This window comes from Sapajus apella, unplaced genomic scaffold, assembly GCF_009761245.1.
Source record: "Sapajus apella isolate SASKATOON/1434 unplaced genomic scaffold, GSC_monkey_1.0 scaffold6, whole genome shotgun sequence".
In the NCBI taxonomy this organism is placed as follows: Eukaryota; Metazoa; Chordata; class Mammalia; order Primates; family Cebidae; genus Sapajus; species Sapajus apella.
The window spans coordinates 13,817,124-13,837,655 of record NW_022436946.1 but is presented as its reverse complement, the minus strand read 5'-3'; the positions used below and the strand labels follow the sequence as shown (position 1 = coordinate 13,837,655).

Here is a 20,532-nt window from a genome sequence, read left to right as displayed (position 1 = left end):
CAAGCAACCCTCTGCCACAGCAACAAGAAAACTGTAGGAAATCTGGGCTTTGCTGAGAGTCAAGAGCTTGGCAAAATGGGTGGGGCTGAGTCCATTCCAGTGAGGTGACCTCAGCTCCCTGGCTGTTGCACAGTCTTAAGTGTCCAGGGAAACACGTAAATTTCCATATCACATCAGTATGTGGGTGAAGAGGGACAAAATATCTGTTGCAAATTTATGTTTCATTTCTATTACCCAAGAAACTCTACCTATGGAACTCCCTCTCACGAAAGAAAAAAAAAAGGTCAGACTATGCAGTGAGAAAACATGAATCTGAATTGCTACAAAACACAAGCTAGTTCAAAAGAAATGTTTATTTTAAGCTCTACGTAAAGAAGAACAGAATGTAAATGTCAAAAGGAACAAAGGAAACAAAAATGACAGGCACACATAATTACTTAGCAAGTGTAGACAAAACTTGTCAAGAAGAGTCTTTAAATACTTCTACTTTTAGCCTTTAACAGTTCACATCAGTTTCTAAGAATAATGTATCATCCAGAAAGAACTTTTAGAAGTTTAAGGCTTAACCTTAAGTTGAGTTTAAATCCTTGAGTTTAGAAGGCTTGTGTTGCTGATACCTTGGTCAACAGCTTTTGTGTTGACCATTTATTTCTTCTTTAGTTCGCTGTCCTGCTGACTGTGAAATGTGACATCCAAACTGAAAAAAAGCAAATAATTAACACAGAAATTATTCTAATATCAAAAAAAAAAAAATGAATGGCAAGACAAAGGTCAAATGACCCTTTGAGGTTTAATTCACAATATTTATTTACTGTATGTATTACTATAATACCTAGTTATTTGGCTATATATCAGGCACTACGCTCAGAGCCAAAGGCAAAAGTGAATGAGACACTCTCAGTGGCACAGACTGAGCTCTTAGGCAACTAAAATTTGAGTCCCTACATGTCCGGCCTGAAATTAAGTGCATAAAATATGTTTAAAGGAAAAAAGATGATTCTCTAAAATACTTGGTTAGAAAGTGCTAAGAGACACTGAACTAACAGGAAGCAGTAAATGACAAGCTAGTAATACTTTGTTTATCCACTATCCCTGGGAAACAGTGTGTCCCACCTACCGGACTTTCTTTGATAACTGCAGGTTTTCAAACATCCTGAAACTGTAAGAAACCAAGTTCTAGCCTCTGCTCTGCCCCTTAGATATGGGATTATAGGCAATACATGGCTCATTTTCCTCATGTGTAAAACAAGTAATATTCACCTATTTTGGGGGGGAATGGGGGGTACTGCTGTGAAGATCAAGTGAGATGAGTGAGTAAAAAAAAGGTACTTTGCAAGTTACAAATTGCTATACAAATGTTAAAAGTAAACATTTGTTTTAGACTTGCATTTTTTATGGTAATAATTCTAAAGTGAACTTTGCCTTCTTACATTTAAAAGAATATAATTTTCTAAGTCGACATGCTAAACATCAGACATAGTACACACACACACACACACACACACACACACACACAGTGGTGAGCTCCAAGGCTGCACACATTGGAGTGGGAATGTGGGAACAAGCCTCCTGCTCTGTTATGCTCTTCGAAGGCTCAGTGCATCTGAGTTTTCCAGTCTCTTCCTCTGCTGACGTTGGTCCTTCCTCGATGCTATCTAGCTGACTTTAGATGCTGTCCCTATTCCACAATACACTTATCCCCAGGGCTTCTTCTTATGTATTAATACTACCTCAACTAAATTAAGACATGTGAAAACCACCCCAAAATTAGAAATACTTCTAAATTTAAGAAAAGAGAATTCAAGTAAGGAATCTTGAAGCTCAAATGCTTAAAATCCAGTGTCTGTCCTTCTAGGCATCCAGTAAGTGCTGTCACTAATGGTAACTATAACCCCATTTGCTTTTTTACATGCAGAGTTAACATTACACTCAACAAAATAATCCAAAGTCTTTATATTTGACTGAGAAAAATCTTGGCGTATTCACATTCCATATGGTTAGGATAAATTCTTCCCTGGTCCTCTCAAAGTTTCAGACACCCAGTTCATACTACAGATGGCAATATCAAATTGGCACCTGTCTAAGGTAAGTCATTATTAATATATGCACAAGTATTTTTCAAATTAAGTATTTTCTTTCAAAAAAATCTCCCAATAGGCTAAAAGTGAAAATGAGTATATAATATTAACAACAACAAAAAACCCAGAAATATCAGCACCATCAATAAACAATTATATAGCCCATTCTGCACAATTACTTCAAGAGAACGTGAACACAAAGCTATATCATGAACAGTACACCTGAGAAAACTGAAAAATTAATTTTACATCAGTATAGCTTACCCTTGAAGTTTCTGGACTAGAAAATGGGGACGATTCCCAAGATCTATTTTCTTTCTCAAAAGAATCATCTTCTTGAAATGCAAATTTCTGCTTAAGTGCATGAGATATTAAAGAAACTGGATCCCAGTGTGAATTCTGTCTTTTCCTCTTATGAATGGGTCTACCACCAGGTGACCTGTTTTTTGAAGAAACTGAATTTATTAAAACCTTAATGTGATTTTAGCTCCTTGTTGACAAACATAGCAGGAATACAAGCATAATATCCTACAATTGGTCTTCAAGAGATTGAAAACAATCTAGTTAATCTTCAAGAAAGTTTTGCAATGGAATACGGAATCTGGAAGGCACAATGAATGAAGAATCAGAAAACCAAGAACCCATGTGGCTTGGGACTCTGCCATAATCTTGTTAGAACCTGAGATTTGTCAGAAGTCACTACGCTGAAGATCTTTATTATTTTAATTTTCCAATTCCCTAATGGGTAGGAAAATTCATATAAATAAGAACTTTTAAAAGGACTAGAGTTCTGGAACAGCAATGCAGCACTTGTCTGTTCCAATTTAAAAAAAAAAAAGGACTAGAGTTCATGTAAAAAAAAAAAAAAGGCAAATTGTTCATTTGTTTGGTCGTTCATTCATTCAGTCTTCATTGAATGCCCACTAATACGTCTGGCTCCATTTTATGCTTTGAGAGTATTCTGCTCCCAATTCTTACAGCAAGATTATCATCAATACACAATATACAAGTGAGCAAGATCATTTGGATGTAATAAGTGTCGTGAATAAAACAAAACAGCAGCTGGGCACAGTAGCTTATGCCTGTAATCCCAGCACTTCAGGAGGGCAAGGAGGAGGATTGCTTGAGCCCAGGAGTTCGAGACCAGCCTGGGTAACATAGCGAGACCCTGCCTCTACAAAAATTTAAAAATTAGCCAGGCAACTACTTGAGAGGCTAAGGCAGGAGGATCACTTGAGCCGAGGTCAAGGGTGCAGTGAATCATGGCACCACTACATTCCAGCCTGGGTGACAGAGCAAGACCTTGTCTCAAATGAATGAATGAATGAATGGAGATGTAATAGTGACTAGGGACAGAAGCACTTTAGATGAAATATGATCAGGAAAAGCCTCTTTAAGGAAGTGACATCCTCTTTAAGAAAATGGCACAGGGTCAGTTTTAGTGTAAACATCTCGGGGATGTATCAGGAAGGAGCTTGGCATGTGTGAGAAATGGAAAGGAAACCAAGTGCAGCTGGAGGGCAGTGGGCAACATGGGACATGGGAGAGGAGCTCAGCGAGAGAAGCAAGGGCTGGAGCCTGGAGGGACCTATGGGCACAGCAAGGGATCTGGAACTGGTTCCAAGCACAGCGGAAACCCACAGAAGAGTCTGAAGCAGGAGAATGGTGTGATCTGACTTCAGTTTTTAAAGGATCATGCAGGTCACTATCTGCAGAATAAATAAGGAAGCAAGAATGAATGCAGACCACTGAGGAGACTGCTGCAGAAGTCCAAGCTAGGTAAGAATGAGCTTAGCCTGGGGAGATGGCAGTGGAGGTCAAGAGGGTCCAAAGAATTGAGCTATGTGCTAATGGGAAGGGTGGAAGACAGAAAGGAAAACAGAGATGAAGGATGATTCCTAGATCTTACGCAATCGGGTGATAGTGTTGCCATTTGCTGAGATGCAAAAGACATGGGAAAGAACAGGTTTTTGAGGTGATGGCTAAGAACAGGTAGGAAGGAAAAGTCTTGTTTTGGACCTGTGAAACTTGAGATACCTTGAGGCAGGCAAATAAAGATGTCAAATAGGCATGTGGGTATATGCACCTGGGCTCACAGGAGAGGTCAGGGCTAGAAAAATCAGCGTTTGAGTCATAAACATACAGCTGGTATTTAGAGCCATAGGACTAGGTGAGCTCTCCAAAGGAAACAGCATGGACAGAGAAGAGAGGGGGCTGATGTCTGGACCAGGTACTTAAAGATTTAAAGACCAGCCCCAGGAAGAAGATTTAAAGGAATAAGAAGGAATCGCCGATGAGGTCAGAGGAAACCTGGGGGTATGCTTTCCCAGAAACCAAGTAAAGAAAGTGCTCCAAGGAGGTGGGGACCATGGGCTATATCAAATGCTGCCAATGATCAGGTAAGACACGCAATGCGAAGAGACCAGTGGATTTAGCCACATGGAGTCGCTGGTGAAGCAGTTTTCAATGGAGTCACGGAGATGGACATCATTACTGTGGGTAGAAGGCAGCAGTGATAGGCGGAAACAAATTATAGATGACTTTAAGAATTCATATCAGAAAGGGGAGCAGAGCAACAGAGCAATGGCTGAGAGTAAACACATTTTGAAGATGAGAAGTACTCAGGTATGAGGAGAAGGACGAGATGAAGGAAGACTCAATGGATTTCTCAGCAACATACAAAACAAAGTTAGCTGTAGAAGCAACTCAGAAGAGAACAAGGGGACAGAAGGCAGAGTCTATTGGCCTTTTAGTTGCTTTTCCAGTGGCAGTAACAGTCACAGAGTCACCGTTTAATACTGACTAAGCCCGATGACACCAGTACAAGATCTAGTTGGGACCAAGCATGTACCTACAGCCATGGGTTTTTCTCAACAAGCTGCCTCATGCAAGGATGAAACTCACAACCTCATTAAAAAAACTGACTTATCTGTCCTAGCACTATTATACAGAAAATACATCTATTTTCTCACCAAAAACCTCACTGAGGGATTTCCAGGTAGACATGGCAAATCCCTTGTGAAATCCTTCTAAAATAACAATAAAGACATGAAAAAGATGTATATATCCACAAGGACAGAGAGATTAGACAGGGAGACAGGAAACAAGAATTGCAACCAGATGCTGGAAGCTGGAAAGCTGATGAAAGTGAGAGCATGGGGCATGGGCACCCTGCTGAACACAGGGTGTAAGTTAAAGTCTGTGTGCTGAATAAGACGCTTCTCTCTTGCTCTTCTTTCCCCACTCAGCTCTCTGATGACCTGGCTTGCACCTGCTGTGTAATCCCCTCCCTCCTGACCATGAGGGATACTGAAAAACTTTCTAAAATGTTGTAGACCAAAAGAAAAGACATACAGCTCCTGGGTGTGGCAAACAAAAGGGCTTCTCCCTAATCACTAAATTGTGAACCCCTCCAATTTGATGAGCCCACCTCACACAAAGAACATGCAATCAGCTTTTCCTTGCCTCATGTTTAAATAAGAATCACCAGATGTTAACATAAGGCTACAAAACTAAGGACAGAGATCAAAACTAAGAGGAAAAAAAGAAACTCACAAAAAATAGAGTAATGCAAGAAGAGAGGAAAACTTAAAACTACACTTTTAATACTGTCAGTGGGATAAGAACAACAAAAGCAATAAGATTTTAAAAAGAAGCATTTGAAGAAAAAGAAACAGCTCTTAAAAACTAAAAATGTGGGCTGGGCATCGTGGCTCACACCTGTAATCTCAGCACTTTGAGAGGCTGAGGCTGGTGGATCAGGAGTTCGAGACCAGCTTGGCCAACATGGTGAAACCCTGTCACTACTAAAAACACAAAAATTAGCTGGGTATGGTGGTGTGCACCTGCAGTCCCACATACAAGGGAGGTTGAGGCAGCAGGATCACTTGAACCCAGGAGGGAGAGGTTGCAGTGAGCCAAGATCGTGTCACTGCACTTCAGCCTGGGCAAGACAGTGAGACTTCATCTCAAAAAAAAAAAAAAAAAAAAATTGAAAATGTGATGGCAGGGAAAACTGCAAATGAGGATTAAAAGGTGAATTACAAGTTGTTCTTAAAATGTACTATAAAAAGATAAAGAGAGAGAAAATAGTAAAGGAAAGATACAACGAGTAGAGGAATAATTTTGGCATTCAAAGTAGGAATTCCAGAGAGAACAAAGAGACAGAATGAGAGAAAATTATCAGAAATACGTTTCTAAGAGGTTCCGCAAAATGAAAGACATAAAACTCTAGACTGACAGAGCCCATAAGTGCTCAGAATAATCAATTTAAAAAGAACTTTCCAGGGCACATATACATGCAGTTTCAGAATACCAGGACTAATGAGAAAATCTAAAATGCTGCAAGAAAAGATCATACATAGTACTAGGAATCATGATGACATCAACCTCTCGACAGGGACACCAAGAGCTAAAATTCAAAGGAACGATGTCTTCAAAACTCTCAGGAAAAATTATTTTCTGTGCTATTTATATACACAGCTGAACTAGCAATTAAATGTAAGAATAAAAGAACATTTTCAGACATGCAAAGTATTAAACTAATCTACCTTTCAAGTTTCTCAGGAAGTTATAGGAAGATATGACATTTAGGAAATCAGTGAGGTAACATAGAAAAAAGGGCGAAAGAATGCTCAAGATGTCAGTGAAGGAAACCCTTAGGATAGCGGCAGTGTAGCAGGCAGAGAAAGCAACAAGGCAGACTGCAACCGGGGCACAGAGGGATCCTTGAGGAGAATTGCCAAGAACTAAATGGATGCTCATCCAAAAATTAGAAATAGAACTACCCTATGATCCAGCAATCCCGCTTCTGGGTACTTATCCAAAAGAAGTGAAATCAGGATCTCAAAGAGATATCTGCATGCCCACATTCGTTGCAGCGCTATTCACAATAGCCAAGACATGGAGGCAAACTGAATGTCTATCAACAGATGACTGGATTAAGAAATGGGGTATATACATACAATAGAATATACAGTATGCTAAGTGAAATAAGCCAGTCACAAAAAGATAAATGCTGCATGATTCACTTATATGAAGTATCTAAAGTAATCAAACTTGGCCAGGCACAGTTGCTCTTGCCTGTAATCCCAGTACTTTGAGGCAGGAGTATTGCTTGAGCCCAGGAGTTCAAGACCAGCCCAAGCAATATCGTGAGATCATGTCTCTATTTTTTTTTTAATAAGATAAAATAAAATAAAAATAAAGTAATTAAACTACGAAAGTAGAAGGAAGAAAGGCAGTTGCCAGGGGATGACAGGGAGGGAAGCAGTTACTGTTCAATGAGTATAAGATTTCAGTTATGCAAGATGAAAAAGCTATAGAGATCTGTTACGACATTGTGCTTATGGTTAACAAATACTGTCTTATACACTTTGAAAGTTGTTAACAGAATAGAGCTCATTATGTTTTTTCATCACACACACACACAAACGGAACTCAGAGAGGCAATTATTAACTCCAAAAAAATAATTCAACAAACAAAATGTAGTCAAAATATATTAAATGGGGCCAGGCACAGTGGCTCACACCTATAATCCCAGCACTTTGGGAGGTCAACATGGGCGGATCCCTTGAGCTCAGGAGTTTGAGATCAGCCTGGGCAACATAACGAAATCCCATCTCTACAAAAAAATACAAAACTTAGCCAGGTATGGTGGCCCATGCCTGTAGTTTTAGCTACTAAGGAAGCTGAGGTGTGAGGATCACTTGAGCCTAGGGGGTCACAGCTGCAGTGAGCCGTAATTTCAACACTGCCCTCCAGCCTGGGTGACAATATGAAAAATGGCTTGCTGTGGATGTTTACTGTTATCATAAGGATATTAATTCCAAATACTCATTTAACTAAAGATTATGGTTTAACTACTTCGGGAAGACGTAGCAAGATGTGTGTGTGTGTCCTGGGTAGAATATTTAAGAAAATATATTCCTAATATCCTACAATTTGAAGTCAACATAATTAAAATATCAAGAAATATCTAAAGTATGTTGTTTCAAAAATATAGTGATAAAAGACTAGAAGAAGAAATAGTCAAAAATAAATGAATGTCATTATCTCTGGGAGAGGTATTCAGGGGTAAAGAAGAATAAGAAAAAAGACATATGTTAATTTTCATAAACATAATAACTTTTCTAAACATATCATTGACAAAATTTCAGTTCACCTTTCAAATTACAACAACATACCGCTCAACTGCACGAAGCTTAACCTTATTCATATCCTTTAGAACATCCAACATGTTTGGAACACCCTTACTTCTCTGGCTTTGTGAATGACAACTAAAATTGGTCTTATTAGCAGCCGGGTTCTGCTTGCTCACTTCAGTAGCTGGATTATCTGAGTCACAAATATTATCAGATCCTGGTTGTATGGGAGGATAATATGATGGTTGGAGAGATGAAAACTGAGGAGGAAGTGGTGGTGGAGGAGGAGGAGAAGGAAACACTGAACTTGGAAACTCATCTGGCGCCACACTCGGATGAGCAGCCCACGATGATGACAATTGGCCCAAATTAACGGGCTTGTCATTCAGGCCAAAGGAACCTAAAAACAAAGTTGTTTGTTAAAAAATCATGCACAATTATCTCTAACATAATATATATTAATAACATTATTTAAACCAAAACAGGAGCAATTTCTGTAATGCTACTAAAAGTAGTGATATGGTAGCAAGGAAAGAGAATCAATCCCATCTGCTTAGTAATTTCTTTAAAAGTCAAGCCAAATTGTGAATTCATTTTTAATCCAGTTAGAAATTTTCAGTCTAGGTCCAAGAGCAGGGCGGGAAGGTGAATGCATTTTAAACAAAACAAAACAAAACAAAATGTGTTTTTTCAGTAATTCACATACACTCTGAACTTCATCCTCTATTTTAAAAAGCTAAAACATAATCAACAACTTGTAGTTAGAAATACAAATTGATGCATTCACTCTATAATGACATGGGAGAAACAAGCATATTATTTTCTAGGCAAAGCTAAAAGATGGATACTTTGTATTTAACTTTTCCACAATAGACTAGCTCCTAAAGGGCTGTGGGTAAACATGATTATTGCTTAAGAAAACTGTGTGTAGTTACATGATCATTTTATTCATTATGTATAAATATGTTATTGTAACATATAACGTGTTTTATGTACATTATGTTATATACACTATAAATATATATCAAATTATATATGCATATTTATACATTTGTATATGTACATATATATTTCAAAATTTGTAGCAATTATGTTTACAGCCCTTTACATCCAAATCTGTTGTGAAAAGCACTCAGTACCTATACTGTTTTACATTTTACACACAGATACATACACATTTTGTGTATGTGTGTGTGCTTATGTTTAAAGCAAGTTATATCTCTATAAATTTATAAAACAATCATCTGGAAAACATTACTCACTCAACTTGGTGGAGGTATAGCAGCAATAACTAAAAACTATAACCATATGATTCCTCAAAGCTATATCTTCTTTCAAACCAATGTATTCTTCCCCTTTAATCTCCAATGCTTTTATGAACAGTTAGAAAAGCTTACTTAGAAGACGAGACTTTCTAATACAAAAATACAATCTTCTAGTATAGTATAGCTAATTCTTCTTTAAATCAAAGCCATCCCCTCACTACAAATGTGTCTTAATTTATTCTGAATAGACAGCAGATATAATAATTTTGTACATCCAACATCCTTTTATGATACATTTAATGTTTTCACGGTACTTATTCAGAATTGTATTTGCTTAAATACTTGCTCTTCCTGTATGCTACATGTACTATATTCAGTATAGTATTATGCTGTACAGGTTGGTAGCCAATGAGCAACAGACTATATCATGAGTATCATCTAACTGAAACAAAAATCCTAGTGTTACTTACTAGAATTTGCACTGTTTTTCAGTTCCTGCATTCCCACAATTGCTGCAATCTGAGAGCGAAGAAAAGTCAGCTCATCTTCAAGAGCGGCTATTTTATTAATCGCAGCTTCATTTACAGGCAGATCATTTTTCACGATTTTTTTCTGTCTTAGAGCAGGTGACAGTGGATCCCAAACTAGTTGCAAAGGATGAAAAATTTCTACCTTCTCTTCTTCATTTTTCCATATACTATTTCTGTGCGTGAAAAAAATAAGAAATGAAGGGGGATATATTTCCAATCAAAAGAGTAATAAACTCTTACACTCTTAAGTGAAAATCAAGAGACAAGAAAACTAAATAAAAGCTACTCTCAGGCTGGGCACAGTGGCTCATGCCTGTAATCCTAGCACTTTGGGAAGCTGAGGCAGTTGGATCACCTGAGGTCAGGAGTTCAAGACCTGCAAAACCCCATCTCTATTTTAAAATACAAAAAATAAATAAATAAATAAGCTGGGCATGATGGAGCATCCCTGCAGTCCCAGCTACTAGGGAGGCTGAGGCAGGAGAATCACCTGAACCTGGGAGGTGGAGGTTGCGGTGAGCCAAGATCGCGCCATTGCACTCCAGCCTGGTCAACAAAGTGAAACTCATCTCAAAAAAAAAAACCTACTCTCTATCCCCCGTGATTGTTTCTAGAGTCACTGAGGATAAGCGAAACATTTTATTTAGCTTTGTATTCCCAATATAAACAGAATGTGGCCTCCAACAGAGGACCAGTCAGTGACCAGGGAATGAACAAAACAAACCTTGCTTTTAGATTAGAAAACAAAAATAATTATCCTGCAATTGCTCTACTTATTAACTTCAAATGCAGGTAAGTTAATTTATTTAAAAGTTCTATATAAGTTAATAAAGAGCCTTACATTCGGGATTATGTTAGGGTTAAATGTATGTTCTTTTAACTATTTGAAAATTGGTGCCAGTTTGATACATAATAAAATCAGCCAGGATATTTAAATAATTGACACTTACTGTGCTTAGAGCCTATATCTGAGTATACTAACATGTAAGGTAATACTCCCCAGGAGTAACACATCCAAATTTGAAATATATTTAACATCATTGCCTGGTGCACAGTAAACATTATATAAGTTTGGCTAAAGATATGATTCTAATATCCCTTTAATATCCATTCCCTCCTAAGCCTAGTGTTAGGTTTCAATGTGCATTAAAAAAAAACTGGCTAAAAAGATGAAAAACAGCCAGTCTTCTTTATTAGAAAGATACAGCAGGACACAGCACAGTTTGAAGATAAACAAAACAAAAAAGCTCGATCAATCTGAACAAGCTTCGACACATGCAAGAATTCAGGTTATGGCCCACTTTCCAAGATAAGCATATAAAATTACCGAAATCTGAGATAACTGGCTTCTTCATCATTTGCCACACACAAAATGTCAGCAAAAGATGGAACCATAGATCCACCATTATCAGAGTCTACAGAGTTCAAGAGCGGGATCAACTAAAGTAAAAAAAGAAAAAAAAAGTCAGAGCTCTGCAGGGAGTCAGGAGAAGACACATGCTCCGTGGTATTAAATAAGTTAACACACCAAAAGAAAAAGAAGAAGGATATTCAATAGAAAACATGCACTTGTTAGCAAGAAAGAACACTGGGGAAAATGTTATGCTAAAGTCTAAGCACTAAGCAATATTCTCTCCCCTGGTTAACTTCATCTACCATAAAATGCAAAATCAGATCAAATAAGCTCTTCAGGTATTGTTCAAACTTGTCCATCTGTGAATGTCATTACAGGCATGTACCGTATAACATTTAGTTGATGACAGACTGCATATACTGGGGTCACATAAGATTATAATGAAACTGAAATAGTCTTATCACCTAGTATTTACTATATTATACTGTTTATATTATTTTAGAGTGTACTCCTCCTACTTCAAAAAAAAGAAGTTGCCTGGGTACAGTGGTGCATACCTGTACTCCCAGCTCTTTGGGAGGCCAAGGCAGGAGGATCAATTAAGGCCAGGAGTTCAAGACCAGCCAGGGCAACATAGCAAGATCCCATCTCTACCAAAAAAAAAAAAAAGCCAGATGTGGTGGTGCACGCCTCCTAAGTAGTCCCAGCTACTCAGCAGGCTGAGGTAAGAGAATCATTCGAGCCCAGGAGATTGAAGCTGCAGCCATGATCACACCACTGAACTTCAGCTTGGGCAACAGCAAGACCTTGTCTCAAAAAAAAACAAACAAAAAAAAAACTACCTATAACACAGTCTCAGGAAGGTCCTTCAGGAGGTATTCCAGGAGAAGGTATTGTTATCATAGGAGGTGACAGCTCCACACATGTTATTGCCACTGAAGGTCTTCCAGTAGGACAAGATGTAGAGGTAGAAGACAGTGACATTGATGATTCTGCCCTGTGTAGGCCTGGGCTAATGTGTGTGTGCTTGTGTCTTAGTTTTAACAAAAAAATTTAAAAAGTATAAAAAATTTTTAAATTTTTTAAATCATAAAAAGCTTGGCCGAGTGCGGTGACTCATGCTTGTTATCCCAGAACTTTGGGAGGCTGAGGCAGGTGGATCATGAGGTCAGGAGTTTAAGACCAGCCTGGCCAAGATGGTGAAACCCGGCTCTATTAAAAATACAAAATATTAGCCAGGCATGGTGGCAGGCACCTGAAATCCCTCAGAAGGGAGGTACTCATAAGGCTGAGGCAGAGAATTGCTTGAACCCAGGAGGTGGAGGTTGCAGTGAGTCAAGATCGCACTACTGCACTCCAGCCTGGGCAGCAGAGTGAGACTCTATCTCAAAAAAAAAAAAGCTTATAGAATAAGGATATAAAAAATATTTTTGTGTAACTGTAAAATGTGTGTTTTAAAATAAGTATTATTACAGAAGAGTCAAAACGTATTTTAAAAATGAAAACATTTATAAGAAAATTACAGTAAGCTAAGTTTAATGCATTATTGAAGAAAAGTTTTTTTATAAATTTAGTCTAGCCTAAGTGTACAGTGTTGATAAAGGCTACAGTAGTGTACAGTAATGTCTTAGGCCTTCAAATTCCCTCACCACTCACAGGCTCACCCAAAGCAACTTCCCATCCTCCATTCATGGTAGGTGCCCTATACAGATTTAACATTTTTTATCTTTTTACTGCCTTGCTACTGTACTTTTTCTATGTTTAGATACACAAACACCACTGTGTAACAACTGCCTAAGTATTCAGTACAGTGACATGCTGTACAAGTTTGCAGACTAGAAGCAACAGGCTGTATCATACAGCATGGATGCACAGTAGGCTACATACCATCTAGGTTTATGCCAGTATACTCCGTGATGTTTTCATAATGACAAAATCACTGAACAAGGCATGTCTCAGAAAGTATCCCCATCATTAAATGATGCATGATTGTAATTAAATAAACACCACCACAAAAACATATGTGAAATGGCTTGTTCCCAAGGGTAAACTAAAGGTTTTTGGCTTGCAGGAAACATTTCTTCCTTTGTTGTTCTGCTCTATGTCTGTAAGAGTACCTAGGATTATTTTGTACTTGGTACTTAAACAATTTATGTTGACCGACTTACCTCAAAATTAGGTCTTCGACAAGGTTCTAATGGAAGCATTTTCCCAATAATCCGAACAATACTCCTAGTTGATCCATAGTCTTTATTTTCCCAAATCAGCAAAACCTATTTTAAACATAAAGTATTAATTAAAATGCACTCTGATTAAGCAGGTATGAAAAGTATGAAAAAAGGAGATGTAAAAAAGATGCGGTGACATTTTTTTTTTAAATACAGGGAGTCCTGTAAAATAGCATTCATTTTCAAAAAGAAATATAGAGTGGCAGAGACTTTCTTCAAAGAATTGAACTTTATGAATATTTGTCTAAAAAAAAGATGGTAGTAAACATAAATACATTCCAGAAAGACCTTTTAAAAAGCACAATTCATTTTGTTCTGTTTCTGATAATATCCAAATATCTTGGGGGAAACTTGGTTCAAAAAAATCACATCCCCTCCCCTAGCTAAATCTTCTGCCCAATCAAAAATTGGCAATTTCAATTTATCAAGCAATGAGGTAATACAGAGTATACATATGTAATTTCCTTTAAAGGAGAAATGAAAAAGGGAATAAATAAATCAGGTCCTAGACAATTCAAAGACTTGGTTACATAAAGCGAAAGATATCTGCTGGCAGTCAGCTCTGGAAAAGGTATGAGAAGTGAAAATTTGCTATTATAACTCAAATAATACTTTGTCCTTTAGCATGGGCTTCCCAAACTGGTGTAAACCATTGCCACAGGAACTACCTCCCACCCACCAAAAGATATGACATAATAAAATTGGACATTTTTCCTAAGATCCCATAACAAAGACAATGTGTATTATGAGCAACAGATATAGGTAGCATCCTATTAGCATCCTTGTTAAAACATCCAATGAACAGTATAACCAGAAATCAAATGGACACACGGTTGTAGAACTCAGTACAAAAACTGATTAGAAAACTGGGGTTGGGAATCGCTGGGATACAGAATACATGCTATTGGTAAAAAATCGAAGGCATAGGACTTTCTAAGCCTAAAAAGGAGTTGAAAGTCATCAGCACATGGAGTTCTTCTGCACAGCCATGCTATTCTTCTGCTTTTAGATGGTAACAGCTTTAAATTGATCTAATCAGAGTCTAATATTAAATATTGGTTCCATCAACTAGCCTCACAATGTTTCACTTCTGTCAGCCCTGTCTCCACAACATAATCTATGCACTCCACATTCTTTCCAGTCACCCTTTAAAGTCCTCTACCACTTGGCTCTATTCTACCTACTCAAATTAATATCACAGTATTCATGAACAGGAATAAAAGTTCTTCTGAGTTAAGCAGTCTTCCTTATTGTCTTAAAGCCAATCCAACATAGCATCTTAACTGCAATGCTTCACCCATAGAGGGCCCTGATCTAACTCTAGTCCCAGTGCTGGTTCAGTTTACACCTGTCTTTAAATATTCAATTCAAATTCCACTACAAATTTAATTATTTCCACTCTCAAGAGCTTCCTAAACTCTATTCAGTTCTAAACTAGTTCCAATGAGTGCCATATAATAGAACACACAATTACACGTGACTTTGTTTCACTTGCAGTTGTTTTCCCCCATTAGATTGTGAACTCCTTGAGGACAGAGACAGGCATGTATTCCTTTACACTCCTTCAGGGCAGCGGTTATCAACCATGATTACACTAGAATCACCTAATACGTTCTTCAAAAGAAATATAACACTAGCCACACATGTAAATTAAATATTCTAGTAGCCACACAAAACATGAAAGAACTAACTGAAATTAATTTTCTTAATATGTATTATTTCACTCAATACGTAAATTCAGGTTGAGCATCCCTCATATACAAAATGCTTGGAACCAGAAGTGTTGTGGATTTCACATTATTTTTAATTTTGGAATATTTGCATACACATAATAAGGTATCTTAGGGATGGAACCCAAGTCTAAACACGAAATATATTTATATTTCATATATACCTTAGACACACAGCCTGAAGGTAATTTTATATAATGTTTTAAATACTTACCTGCATTAAGCAAAGTTTGTGTACACTGTACCATTAGAAAGCAAAGGTGTCACTACCTCATCCACCCATGTGGACAATCCGTAGTTGTCTGACATCACCATCGTTTCTGACTCTGAATTTGTGTGTAACTGATAAGCAATCATTTTCTACACTTAAACACACATAAGTAGTTAACAACAAAAAAAATGCTAATAACTGTGAAAAACTAATGTGTTCAGGGCAATGAAGCAGCACAGGAGCATCACCAGAATCCCCGTCTCAGCCCATCTCAGCTGTTAAACAACAGCAACAGCCAGCAAGGGCAGGCAGAGTAAACTGTGAGTTGTGTACCTGCGTTTTGATTGTGACCCATCATATGAGGTCAGGCGTAAAATTTTCCCATTGTGGCATCATGCTGACACTCAAGAAGTTTGGGATTTTGGGAGCATTTCAGTTTTCAGATTTTTGAAATAGTGATGCTCAACCGATAATTAGTTTTTTTATGTTGCTATTATTTTACATTTTTTCCACAGTCTTCAAAATCCCTATATAGTTTACACTTATAGAAGATCTCAATTCAGATATTTCGAGTACTTAAAAGGGAACTTGAAATGGCCAGTGGCTACCATGCTGGATTGCACAGCCTGGAAGATATAGACCCTAGTAATCGTAGAATATTTGGAGGATTGAGCATTTATATTTAAAGTGTTCTGCAGACCGTTCATCCGCATGCCCCTGCTAAGAACCACAGACATAGAGGCTTTGCTACCATGAGGGCCACCTATGACATATATAGTCACCCAAGGAGTAAGCTCTTGTTTAACTTAAACGATACCTTCTTATCTTGCTCAGCAGTTTCCATCCTAACAAACTCCTGTTCTTCCTCCATTCCTTCATTGCCTGTAGCCATCTTCACCATTTTTGTTGTTTGCTTTTAGGGGTTTTTTGTTTGTTGGTTGGTTGGTTGGTTTTGAGACAGGGTCTCACTCTGTCACCCAAGCTGGAGTGCAGGGGCATGATCAGGGCTCACTGCTACCTCCGCCTGCCAGACTCAACAACCCTCCTACCTCAGCCTCTGGAGTAGCTGTGACCACAGGTGCACACAACCATGCCTGGTTAATTTTTGTATTTTTTTGTAGAGACAGGGTTTCATCATATTGCCCAAGCTGGTCTTGAAAACCTGGGCTCAAGTGATCTGCCTGCCTCAGCCTCTTAAAATGGTAGGATTTGACCCACCATGCCTGGCCATCTTCACCATTCTTATTATTTCATCTTCCCTCTATTCCTGGTCCAGCACCCACATTTTGACTTTACTAATTTTCCTATTAACATATTATTTCAGTAATATGTTCAATGTCACTCAAAAATGGTTTACTCTTTTGATACTATGTGCTCCCACACTGCTAATGAATAAACTACCCTAATTACTCTTAGCTAGGGAAAAAAAATCACAAAATGACAATATTTAGAAAAACTACAACTTCATGATGACTTCGGCTGGGTTCTCATAGGTATTCTGAAATCCCTTCATAACATGTTAGATTCTACATCACATTGCCCAGGGCAGTCTCCAATCTCTGAAGTCCCTACCACCATCACTTCATTACCTGCAAGTGACTTTGTCTCTGCTCTCACTGAGAAAACCAAGAAATTCAACTTTACATACCTCAACTTCATTTCACTTACTTAGCTCCATTCAAAATCTCTTTTCAGGCCAGGCACATTTTGGGAGGCCAACACAGGTGGATCACTTGAGGTTAGGAATTCAAGACCAGCCTTGTCAACATGGTGAAACCCCATCTCTACAAAATATAAAAATCACTTGGGCATGTTGGCAGGCTCCCGTAATCCCAGCTACTCAGGAGGCTGAGACAGGAGAATCACTTGAACCTGGGAGGCAGAGGTTGCAGTGAGCCAAGATTGCACCATTGCACTCCAGCCTGGGCAATAGAGCAAGACTCATCTCAAAAAAAAAAAAAAAAAAAAAAAAAAAAACCCCTTTTCACTATCTCTCACTTTCATTCTGTTCTTTAAGGTAGGACAGTCTTTCTCCTTTCCAAGACTTTTTTAATTAGATCCCCTGCCCAACTACCTTCTCAAGGGCTTGCTCGATCACTCCCTCATGTGTATCTTAAATTTCTTTCTGTCTGTAAGCTTCTTCCAGAGTGATTACAAATATGCTGAAGTTAATTCTAACTTTAAAATAAAAACAAAAATTCCATCCTGCTGCCCCTTCAGGTTGACAGCCTCTCTCAGTTTCTTTTCACAAGCAAACTTTTCAAAACAAGGTTGCTGATCCCACTTCCTCACATTCTTCAAACTACTCCAACACAGTCCCATCTCCATATACAGAAATGCTTAAGGGCACCAATAACCTCATCTGAAAACAAATGTTCAGCTGTGATCTTCAGTCTCACTATTACTGAAATTTAAAATATTTCAATCACATCTAAGGACATCTGCCATCATCAAAGTCCACGGCTTTAAATATTAAAACAATGCAGGTAACTCCCAAAACGGAATCTTTTTCTTTCCTACATTCTAAAACCATATATCCAAGGGTCTGCAGGATATTTCTATTTATATATTCTAACATCACCTCTGACTCACCTCATCTCCATACTCTAAGTCGTTTCTCATACTAAGATGCCCATTTATAATAATGGCACCATGATTCTTCAGCTTACTTTTGCTTTAAAAAAACTTTAAATTATCCTTGACTACTCTTCTAATTCACCCTACCAAACAGAGCTGATTGACTCATTTTGTAAGCCCCCATCATATTTTATGTCTTCCTTATAGTCAATCTCATATATAGTTATCTTTACTGTTTCTTATTCCTCATATTTTAAGCATTATAACTATAAGAACCATGTATTACTCCTCTGTATTACCTGCAGAAACAAGCATATTGTGTTAGATACAGTAGGTGTTCAACAAGTAGACAAAATTGGATTTGCTTATGATATGGTTTGGCTGTGTCCCCACCCAAATCTCACCTTGAATTATAAGTATCCTCATGTGTCAAGGGCAGGGCCAGGTGGAGATAACTGAATCATGGGGGCAGCTTCCCCCATACTGTTCTCATGGTAGTCAATAAGTCTCATGAGATTTGATGGTTTTGTAAACAGGAGTTCCCCTGCACAAGCTCTCTTGCCTGCCACCATGTAAGATGTGGCTTTGCTCCTCATTTGCCTTCAGCCATGATTGTAAAGCATCCGCAGCCATGTAGAACTGTGAGTCAAATTAAACCTCTTTCCTTTATAAATTATCCAGTCTCTGGTATGTCTTTATTAGCAGCATGAGAACAGACTAATACAGCTTATAATTCTCAGGCCTAAGTCAGCCTCTTTCCATTAGGTTTATTCTGGATTTATTGAGCTTTAAATATTGAATTAGTTTACAAATTACCTTAAATAAAACTTTTAATGTATCTGTGCAATACATGTAATTCTGTGAAGGTCATGTCTATATTTTGCTTCCTTTGTATCTTCTCTTGGCATTTGTCCTATCAGGTAAATATGTTCTCGATAATCTTTTCCCTTTTCTAACTCAAACCATCAAAGCTATACTATTGCAAAGTTACCTTTGTTTCACCTAAAAAGAAGCAACAATTTTGCCTTAAATCAAATGATTACATATAAATCATTTTCAAAATGAAACCCAAGAACAAATACAACAGATCCGTTTCAATCCATTAAAAGACATTTACCTGGTCCACAGGAACGCCAAAATATTCCAGCATCTCTCTTAAGATATTCAGTATGAGAGACATTGACGAAGCAAATACAGAAGCCAATTCAAAGAAACATTATCAGTTTCTTGGTGCCTTTGGGAAAAAATTTAGAAAATATTACTCTTGACAAATAAATGCCACACAAATTGTACTAAATAACCTGGAAGAGTCCTCTCGATACATATTACACTATCTCCTGGCCAGCATTATTTTGAAGGAAGTCAAAAAAAAAAAAGGAAGGAAGGGGAAGTCTGGAGGAAAGGGAGATGGTTGTAAAGGAAATTTCAACTTATTGGCTAAAACATTAAAACCTCCTAGGATGTTTGAGCTTATGAAGAGGCCTAGTAAATAGGGACCGATTAACAACAAACTGGACATCTTGCAGGCAAGGCTTCAAGTTACATGCCACGGCGAAGCTCGCTTTTTCCTGAAAGCTCTGGGCTGAGACTCAGCAGACGGGTGAGTTTAGCCAACCCTTGAAAACAGACAAAGGCCCAACTCAAAGTTTTTAAAAACTGAACAGTAGCTCTTCTCACACATATATCGAAGTACCGCCCATCCGTCCTCGCTCTTTTAAAATAAGGATGAATTCCAAGACAGGTGACGTGACTTGGTCACCTAACTAGTAACAGGCCGTGACCAGAGCCGGATCGCGTCCCTCGCTTTGGCCACAAGCTTCCTAGGGCTCTCCAAACCCAGTGTGGTAGTCTTGCTCACCTTCTTCGGGAGCCAAGCCTTCTAGGAATCACCGGAACATCAAGCGGAGGACCTTAGGAATCCTCAATCGAATTCCAGACTGCGCCGCTCCTGGTCCAGATCGCTCAGACGTCTACCCAGACCTCGACCCAATTTCCACCCGCGCGCCTCGGCTTGCAAGCCACAAGCGGTAACAATGCCCTCACCAAGGAATATGAGGTCGACCCAGCGCCCAGCCCTGGAGCTTCAAGCTCAGCCAGAGTAACGCCACGGGAAGCGCGCCCACCTCCTACCGGGCCCAACCAACCCACCTGCTAGTCCCTAGGACTGGACAGCTACTTCCGCATCACAGAACGAAATCAAACTCCGCGGGCCAGGACCCGTACCCGGTCTCATTGGGCGAGACTGAAGATTGCTGCTTCTGATTGGTCATCCCATGACGTCAGGCAATTCGGGAAGCGACTGTTTCTCCTTCTCAAGAGGCGGGTCTTCCAAGAGACAGCCAACAGGAGCTAGCGGGAGGGGCAGGTCGCTTTAGGACGGTGGCGCACGCGCAGAGCAAGCTTTAGATACCAGTG

General features: G+C 38.6%; 1 protein-coding gene across 2 annotated transcripts; it reads right to left on the bottom strand.

The window, feature by feature from the left end:
- Window positions 1–336: 336 nt before the first annotated feature.
- Window positions 337–20,453, bottom strand: MTFR2 (mitochondrial fission regulator 2). Of its 2 annotated transcripts, none has more exons than XM_032274701.1 (8): window positions 19,976–20,453; window positions 19,235–19,351; window positions 13,540–13,644; window positions 11,345–11,457; window positions 9,958–10,190; window positions 8,265–8,622; window positions 2,343–2,517; window positions 337–697 (listed from the first exon to the last, which is right to left on the bottom strand). In XM_032274701.1, exons 2-8 carry the CDS (start codon window positions 19,295–19,297, stop codon window positions 623–625), a joined length of 1,122 nt encoding a protein of 373 aa, XP_032130592.1. In that variant the 5' UTR covers window positions 19,298–19,351; window positions 19,976–20,453; the 3' UTR covers window positions 337–622. The 2 variants fall into 2 exon arrangements, with proteins under 2 accessions (XP_032130592.1, XP_032130593.1); XM_032274702.1 differs by having other exon boundaries at window positions 20,266–20,453.
- Between the last annotated feature and the right edge of the window lie 79 nt (window positions 20,454–20,532).